The sequence below is a fragment of the Lactuca virosa genome, chromosome 4, assembly GCF_052849685.1.
Source record: "Lactuca virosa cultivar CGN04683 chromosome 4, Lactuca_virosa_CGN04683_v6, whole genome shotgun sequence".
Classification (NCBI taxonomy): Eukaryota; Viridiplantae; Streptophyta; class Magnoliopsida; order Asterales; family Asteraceae; genus Lactuca; species Lactuca virosa.
In genome coordinates this window covers 429,106,084-429,115,237 of record NC_136429.1, presented here as the reverse complement: position 1 = coordinate 429,115,237, position 9,154 = coordinate 429,106,084, and the positions used below count along the sequence as shown (strand labels likewise).

General features: G+C 31.4%; 1 protein-coding gene across 8 annotated transcripts; it reads right to left on the bottom strand.

Annotated features, from left to right (window-relative positions):
* Positions 1 to 6,167: 6,167 nt before the first annotated feature.
* Positions 6,168 to 8,675, bottom strand: LOC145169160 (uncharacterized). Of its 8 annotated transcripts, none has more exons than XM_079087729.1 (10): positions 8,329 to 8,675; positions 8,089 to 8,134; positions 7,947 to 7,993; positions 7,649 to 7,879; positions 7,444 to 7,515; positions 7,275 to 7,336; positions 7,045 to 7,189; positions 6,693 to 6,773; positions 6,517 to 6,606; positions 6,168 to 6,428 (listed from the first exon to the last, which is right to left on the bottom strand). In XM_079087729.1, exons 4-10 carry the CDS (start codon positions 7,877 to 7,879, stop codon positions 6,348 to 6,350), a joined length of 762 nt encoding a protein of 253 aa, XP_078943855.1. In that variant the 5' UTR covers positions 7,947 to 7,993; positions 8,089 to 8,134; positions 8,329 to 8,675; the 3' UTR covers positions 6,168 to 6,347. The 8 variants fall into 8 exon arrangements, with proteins under 8 accessions (XP_078943855.1, XP_078943856.1, XP_078943857.1 ...); XM_079087730.1 differs by having other exon boundaries at positions 7,649 to 7,873; XM_079087731.1 differs by having other exon boundaries at positions 7,649 to 7,821.
* Positions 8,676 to 9,154: the final 479 nt, after the last annotated feature.

The following is a 9,154-nucleotide window of genomic DNA, read 5'->3' as shown; positions in this document are numbered from 1 at the left end:
TTTGAATAAAAAGAGAAATTACAAGAAGTCACTGATACTATTTCTAATGTTGTATTCACATCGTGTCACATACACTCTTTTTATAACAACCTCTGTAAACTCAATTTAAGGTATGTTTTGTGCGTATTGAATTACTTATTTAATTTCGTTATCAATATCCATTTTTTTCTTTGCAATATTCTAGGAAAATTACCGAATCACATAAAAAGTTCCATTCATTTTAGCAAGTTTTACCTCGTATTTGCTATTTATCATAATTCATATCATTTACTGATAATATTTTTTTTAATTGTTTCTAATTAGAAAATGCACACGTCTAGTTAGGTTTGCCATTCTATGTGAATCCTCTTTTGTTTTGTAACCAAGCATCTTAGAATTATTTTTCCATTTTCATAATTTTGTTTATTTTTGGACATTTATTATTTCCTTTACTAGATGTAATCCAACCAGTTATGTATTCAAGTCTTATTGTACAAAATAATGCATTTTCGAAATTTTAAAAAGATATTTCACAAATTAAATAAGCTAACCTAATATTACAAACCACAAAGATTAACCATTAACCCACATAGTTAAGTCAACAAAACTTGGGGTTGACCACGAATCCATGTATTAGTTGTAGATGTAGTTAAACTAAAAGAACTTAAAAACACAATAAATCACACACAGAAGTAACTTGTTCATACCTGATGCTGAATACATGTACTAAAATCATCTTCTTGTGACAATTTTACTACTGTTGTTATCCAACAATGATCAGAATCGAACCAAATCTTTTATCACATTATTAATATAATTTAATTATCAAAGCTCCTACGACTAAAGGTTAGTCATTAAAATTTGAGGGTCATGCATGTAACACATAACTTGTTAATCCGTTGTAAACTACAGTAACGATGTACGAAATAGAAACAAGTTTTGGCTCGTTTTATGTTGCAGGGACAGACATCAACTCCTTTATAAAGATCAAACAAACACTACAAGAAAAATCATGAATAGCTACGGAAAAATGCTACGGAATCAAATTCCGTAGCCATTTTGCTACGGAATATGCTACGGAACGACTTTCCGTAGATTTTTTGTTACAAAATTTTCTACAAAATAAACTTTCGTAGCAAACTTATAACTAATTACGGAAATTAGTTATGGAATCGTAATTTGTAGATATCTGCTACCGAATTTGCTACAAAATTAAAATACATAACTATTTTGCTATGGAAATTACTACAAATCTAAATTCCGTAGCTATTTTGCTACATAATGATATTCCGTAGCCATTTTGTAACGGAATTTAGTTACGGAAATGAATTTCATAGTTATTTTGCTACAAAACCATCATGTTTAAGCTTTGTGCTTTATCTTTTATACTTGCTATGATATTGTACTTTAAAAATAGTTCCATTTTTAGTTTTAAAAGGGCTAATCCTAAAAATAAGTTGTTATTTTTTTTTCATTTTTAAAGGGCTAAGCCTAAAAATAAGTTGTTATTTTTTTTCATTTTTAAAGGGCTAAGCCTAAATGCAAAAAATAGCAATCTACTTTCATTAAAATATTTGCATTATACTTTTAGCTTTTGTATTAGATCACATTGCTACAATTAGCTAAATTTTCATTGGAAAAAGTAGGATGCTCAAATAAATAAGCAACCAAAAGTACATTGGTATTTTAATGTAAAAAAGTACATTGATATTTATGTAATATTTGTGAACCAACAGATTTATAACTTCCTAAGTTTTTAAAATTTTAGGAATGATGTCACAATTCTTATTAAGGGAAGCACGTGGTGATAAATCAAAGGAAAACAAAGATGCTCCAAGATTGAAACGAAAGCAACATACAAATATACGTTTCACAAGCAATGAATATGTTTAACACTTCGAGTGAATAGGTCAAAACTTTTATTAATCAATGATAAAATATTATGTATCGAATAACGCTTTATATTTAATTTGTAGCGGCTTTTGATTTTGAAATATGTATTCTTTTGATATATTGGATATTTCTTTTAGTTTCTATAGAAATATTTTGGTACTTTTGGTTTTATATTAATTAATTTTTATAAATTGATGTAAATAATTGATATGAATAACCGGATTTTATCGAACAATTGTACGGAATATGTGCTACAGAATTTGCTATGAAAAATCGTTATGGAATTGGGTATGGAAAAATCCCTACGGAATTGACTACGCAACAAATACTCCATAATTAACTACGGAATTTGCTATGGAAAAATGGCTATGGAAGTTGCTATGGAAAAATGGCTACGGAATTTGCTATGAAAAAATTGCTACGGAATTGGTTACAGAAAATTTGCTACGGAATTTGCTATGGAAAAATGGCTATGGAAGTTGCTATGGAAAAACGCCTACGGAATTTGCTATGGAAAAATTGTTACGGAATTTGCTACGGAATTTGTTACGGAAAATTTGCTACGGAGTTTGCTATGGATCTCAAATTGCAATGAAATAGATGTCGTAGAAAATGTCATAGCAAAATTGCTACAGAGTTATAATTCCGTAGCTAAACATTTTGCTACGAGGAAAAAAGCAACGGAGTCTGATTGAAAATTTGTGTAGCAAATTCCGTAGTTAATCAGCTTTAGCTACGGAATTTTAACCTTTTGCTACGGAATTTTTCCGTAGCTAAATTGAAATTTTCTTGTAGTGAAAAGGTAAAGTAGACCTTTCTTTCTTTAATCATTCTTCAAGTACATTTGAAATGTTTCATGTAAGTTTTTTTGTTATTGTCAAAAGGCTCGACCTATATTTTCAACTTTATATTTATGTACTTTACTCATGAATTCCATAAATACAATGACTTCTATTTGCGAAGTAAATACTAAAGGTAAATTTACATTTTTATGTCTCCTGATTGCCTATTGATGGCCTTTTAATTCATGATATATGGTCAGATCTATTCGTCATATAAGCACTCAGCGAGAGCAACCTACTAACAATCTGTAAAAACTAGGATTTAGTTGAGAAATATAAGAAAATAAATACACCCCAATTTCTTTGAAAAAGTAAATTCAAAAGTTTTGAATGAGTTTCAATCTGTAAACAACTAGGATTTAGTTGAAAATAACAAAAGTATCCTACAACAATGTAAATTGACCAATCGGACTATAACACCTATGACTTTTTTTTTTTTTTTTTTAAAAATCACAATATATTTTCATATCAACCATACATTCATAATTTTTTTAACAAAATATTTTACATGTTTAAAAAGTGACCAAGAGTCATAATGTTTACATAGTCTTAAGAAAACTAAAATACAACTATTACATAAACATCATGTTTGTTTCCCAAAATATCGTGTCCTTTTTCCATTCCACCATCTCAAATATCATGTTATACAATTTACACAATTATAAGCTACAAAACTTAGTGAGTAATACTTTTAAATTCAAAATTAACTTTTCCATCAAAGTTACTTGAATTCATTCTTAAGGATTAACCACTTTACAAAATATAATCTCTCCTTATAGTATATATCTCAAACACCATTTGAGAGTCATGATTATAAATCATAATTTCTAGTAAGAAAGTTGGTGGACTAGGTGTAGATAGTTTTTTTTTTCCCTTTAACCATGTAGTTCTCTTTAAATGAAGTTGAAGGTTTTTTTGAAGATGATCAAGCGTTGTGGGTTTGGTTTATCAAATCCATCTATAAAGAAGTCGATCATTTTGGTTATTCCATGATTAGGGGTCTATTTAATCGCCAATAGAGTAATATTGTTCGAGCTTCTTACAACTTCAAGGTCGAGGGTCGGACTTAAATGTGTTTTGTTTCTTTAAAGGTGAGGAATGACCAATGGGAAAATTTTAAGGAGGATACTTGGTTGGGAGACATTCTATTGAAGCACTGTTTTCGTGGAGGGTTTTTTTTTTCCTCCTAGAGGGAAATAAGGATTGTTTGGTTCAAGATCATCTCCCGTTTGCCTTTTATATTTCGTTTTTACATCAAAACCCAATGCATGGGGCAGAAGAGGAACAATGGTAAGGGTGGTCGAGTTTTCTCGGTTGACTTATTATAATTAAGGGTGTTATGCGGCCACTTTAATTAGTTATTAGTTTATTCGGTTAAGTATAATCAGTTTCTATCAAAATATTAACCAAAACCGAACCGAATAAGGTTTGGTTTATTCAGTTTTTGGTTAATTGGTTTGGTTGATTTGTTTTTGTTTTTGTTTGTCTTTTTTTGTTTTTTTTTGGGTTAAATCTAAATTAACAAAAGTTATGATTTCAAAATACAACATTTTATAAGAAACATGGATAAAAAGGTGAAACTTAGCATTCTTTATATTACTAGATGAATAGCCGCATATTGCACAACGTAAAATTACATAGTTAAATTTTTGACAAAGAAATATTAAAATTAATTTAGTTATTGATATTTATATCATAACACTATTCATATTTTACCCTAATATTACATGTTATTCAAAATACAACATTTTCATTTTTAGAAATATATTAATGTTGTATTTATTTGATGGGTTCTTTTCTACTAAAGCCAAAACATCCAACCAATACTAATAAACGTCGAAAACTATGTATGTTTATCACCATACACCTCTATTGCTCCGCTTCAATCGAGACTATGACAGTGAAAAATGCCCAAAGTGACATTTATATTCATTTTGTAGTCTACAATATCATACTAAGTAACTAATGTCATGCACTTATTATTTTTAAAATGCATACCTATACATCATATTATTTTCATATTTCAACTCGACAAACTAAAACCATATAGGCGTAGTCTGGATACCAACATCTAATTTCTGTAAGAGACCAAGACAAACACACCCCTACCACAAAAAATGCTTGGTCAAGACTAAATGTATATATACGAACAAAAAATTATGAAAACTAAAAATATTATTTTCTCATGACTTGAAAATGAGCATGTCAACTCATTATTATCGGTTGTACTAGTACAACATTAAAAAATGCATGCCATGCATCTAGTTCACATTTGATATTTTATAGGATCAAAGAGGAAACCATAAATTTAATGGAAACTAAGGCCAATTAACATGTAAAACAATTTAAATATAATTTATATGTAGCAATACATTTGCTAATATGAGTTTGAATTTTCCAATACCTTTCGGCTTCAATAAATTCATCTTGCGGTCTCAACAATGAGTATTTCACTGTTTTCCACTTATTTTGATATTCTTAAATATTAAAATGGTTTTTACGTGAAAAAAATAAAAATTCGTATATGTATGGATTCATATGGAAGTGCCAAATAGTGAAGGTGGATATAGTTATTATTGTTGAAGGGAGGATGATGAAAACCAAATCTATTCAAAGAATGTAAAATTATGAGCAAAATTTGTTTGTGTATATACATAACACGTGACATTTGAGTGAACATGGTTGTGCGATCCATGAATAATGGGATGGTGGCTTATGATTAGTCAGTCAGATGGTGCCTTTTGCGGTTTTCATCCGAGAAAACATCCAGGGCAACGTGGCAATATGGGTCGAAGAAGGATGTGAACTGACAGATTGGGTTGCACGGTGTTGAAGTTTAAAGGTGGAGTGAGGGTTGAAGGGATCGTGGCCTGGGGAGAGGAGAACGTGCGAAGACGGCCTTGTCTTGTGGAGCTAGGCATCAACTAAAAGAATATCAGTTAATCGTCGGCGGCTGTGGGACCCAAGAAACCGTAAATAACTAGTTATTAAGGTCAAGATTGAAACTTAAAAAAATAAAGGGCTGAGATTTTAACAACAATTTTTTACTGAACCGCTGTTAATATTATATATAATTGAGTTATCCATAATAACACTTATCAAGACTTTATTGTGTCCATTTTAACAAGCTTATGTGTAACGTCACAATATGCTTCATTTTGAAATCTTAATACGCCTTCATCTACCAATATTTTTTTCCAAGAACGAATCAATCCATATCGTCGAAATAATTGCAAACAATTTCATCATAAAACACTCTCATTTTAACCTTAAAAACATAGAAATCTCAAATTTGTAAAGAATATCGACCCTCTTGAAGATGACTTCAATGATTATGTTTCTTCAAATAAAATCAAATTATCAATGAGAACACTTATTACTTAAGACATGATGTCATGATCCAGCAAATACGATAGTTTTTTCTTGAACGAAATTTTTTTATTTTAACTAAAATAGTTAATTTCATTCTGATACCAAACAATTTCATATTTATGTACAAAGCAACTTTTTACAAGAATTAATGCTTAATGTAAATATGATACAAAATTACTTTATATCACCCATCCTCAACCTTTATCCATGCATCGAGTCCCAAAAACCATGCAAAGCTCTATGATAACAATCGCCATGAAGTCAATGGACATGAACTAGGCGCAGATCTGACGATGATTGTGGAAGATCGTTCTCTTCATCCGAGTGGAAATACCGATGTTCCTAGCAAACCATAATGATTGTTTAAATTTTATAAAAAATTTAGAGATCAAATATATAAAGAAAAAAAAAATCCATTTAAAACTCTTACCTCTAGTTGGAGGCCACGTTGCACGACAATAAAAGCTCTAAACATGATATAAATTGGCAAAATAACGCCGATACACCTTAACATAATCAACTACACCAACAATAAAAAACTATTTAAAAAATAAAAAATAAACAACAAATTTTTATTTAAAAAAAAAGTGTACGAAGCCATTTTACCGTGAACATCGTAATAGTGTATCCTCCTGTACCATTGATAATAATCGGTAGAGTATGACGTAACACTAGAAGTGTCATAAACTGCAAAAAAAAAATACAGCAGGACACGACATGACATGACAAAGCAGAACAAGACAAGATAGACATATACGACATTTGACATGCATTAAACTGGAACTGAAACTGATATCCTACATTTCAACCTAGAAGGTGGGACCAGACTCGCTCTTGATCTCTTGTTTGTACAAAAGACGTAAATGCCCTCGTCATCATCATGGAAAATAGCCCTAGAAAGCTTGTCCAGTCTAGTGTAACAAACACAGTCTTAGATGACAAATACAAAGTACATTACCATTATAGCAATTACACGGCAACATGTTAAGCTTCCCGGACTAGGGGCAATATAGTCATCGAAGTCCGGTTCTTCATGACCAGAAGAAACCATGGTTGAAAATTGAAGATTGTAAAGATCCCTTCGTGAAATCTCCCAATTGCCCCTAGTTTAACATAACGAACCAATCGATTTTTATTTTTTAGCAAATTTGTGTGTAAAAAAAAAGATTTCTTGACTTCAAACGACACCTGAAATTCATCGGATCTCCATGGAGTGACGGAGGTGGTGATGTGTAATCGGGCTTGAATGGCTGAAAAACTCAAAGAAAAACAAAAGAACTTTACTTTTATACTCATAATAGCAAACACAATTTGAATCTAAATTCTAAAGTGCATTAATGACTAAAACGCCCTTTACCTCGAGGCAAATCTCGCACGTGGTGTTCCCCTTCTCGTTACACCACCGTTGTACACATCTATGGTGGGCAAACTATAAACACGTGACACAAAGTTTTCTAAATTTGGCATGATTTTGAAGAGTTATTAAAGAAAAGATAAATCTACTCATAGATGTTTAAAAGTTGTTTTTTGAAGTTTAATTATGAAGATTAAGAAGAGCAAACCTTCAAGCTGCCACGACATGCACATGGTGTCTCCATGTTGGAGTCTTCATCGTCATCATGACAAATCCTGCATTCCACCAATTTCTTTGGCTTTGATTCAAAAGTGAGATCCATCCTATGAGAAGAAACATCAGTAACCATTTCTTCATTTACTGAATCCGTGGCAATAACAGCTTCAAGAGAGGATTCAGTGAGCAAACGATCAACCAGCAAGATAAAATGATCCTTCATCTTCAACAGTTTTTTTAGATAAAAACAAGATTCTTTTGAGAAAAAGTTTAAAGATTCGAAAACGTACAATCCTAGGAAACCCCTTTGGAAATCGTTCCTCTTTCACTATTAAATCTGTTCGTTTCAAATAGAAAAATTAATTTCCGAGCATTTGCGTTACAGATTAAACACAACCAGAGAAAGAAAAGTTCAAAGATCCGAAAACGTACACTTCTAGCAAACCCTCTTTGCAACTGTTCCTCTTTTCCTATAAATCTGTTGGTTAAATAGAAAACGAGAAAAAACATCAAACATTGTTCTATCAATCGGTGAAAATTAGAATCAAGAATCAAGAACAAGAATCAGGGAGATTGAGAAAGGCAAATTGAAGAATTTATTGACATAGCACCTGGATATATGAATAAATAGAGTAAAATTAGAATGAGAAGAATGAGATAGAGAAAGCTTACAAGGATATAAATGCGATAATTCCTGCAAAAGGATGAAGGTGAAGCAAATAAAGTTGTATTGTGCAATCCTTTCCTTGTCCATCTATTTGGGTTTCTTGAGAATTGCAGCTTGGGATTGAAGCAATCGATTGAGTGGCTTGTTACAGCAATGTTGTTCTTCTTATCGATTGCATTTTCATTTTTAATTGTGTGTTAATCAAAGAACAACAAAACCCTAATCTCCCTCGTCTTGATTTCTTATATTCATTGCTGGTGGGAATGTGAATTTCAATGGCGATGAGAAGCGGGTTTTCTCTACCATCATCATCGCCATTATCCCACGTTCATTCATTCAGTTTCCCGTTAGAAAATTGGTCCCTCCGCATTTGTATCACGCATGTAGAATGTTATAATTTATGATTGAGTATGTTTTTAATGGTAATTGTTTGTTATATTGGATTTATATATTAACAAATAGAAGTTATAAGAGATATTGATTATTTTAAATGTATAAATTATAAAGAGAAAAAACAAAAATAAAATTTTCTATTAATCATTTTCTAAAAAATAGAAGTAAAACAATCCCCAAAATAACCATTATTTTGCACGCCTAGGGATGTCAACGGGAACAAATGGGACGGAGTTTGTATCCCCCGCCCCCGAAATTCCACCATTCCCTTGCCTTCGCCCCCAAAATTTCTAACCTCCCCAACCCATCCCTCGAATTCCTGAATTACCCCCGCCTCCGTTCCCCCGCCCCCGATTGATTTTGTGATATTTTTTGTTTGGCTAAAAGAAGTTGTTTTTTGGGTTTAAAGAAGCTATTTTTTGGGTTAAAAATAGTTAT

Coding starts and splice junctions, on each gene's coding strand:
- LOC145169160 (XM_079087727.1), bottom strand. CDS start 7,879: ATGAAGGATCATTTTATCTTGCTGGTTGATCGTTTGCTCACTGAATCC. Junction 7,190..7,274: donor GGAGATCCGATGAATTTCAG/GTGTCGTTTGAA, acceptor ATGTTAAACTAG/GGGCAATTGGGAGATTTCAC. Junction 6,429..6,516: donor AACGTGGCCTCCAACTAGAG/GTAAGAGTTTTA, acceptor ATGGTTTGCTAG/GAACATCGGTATTTCCACTC.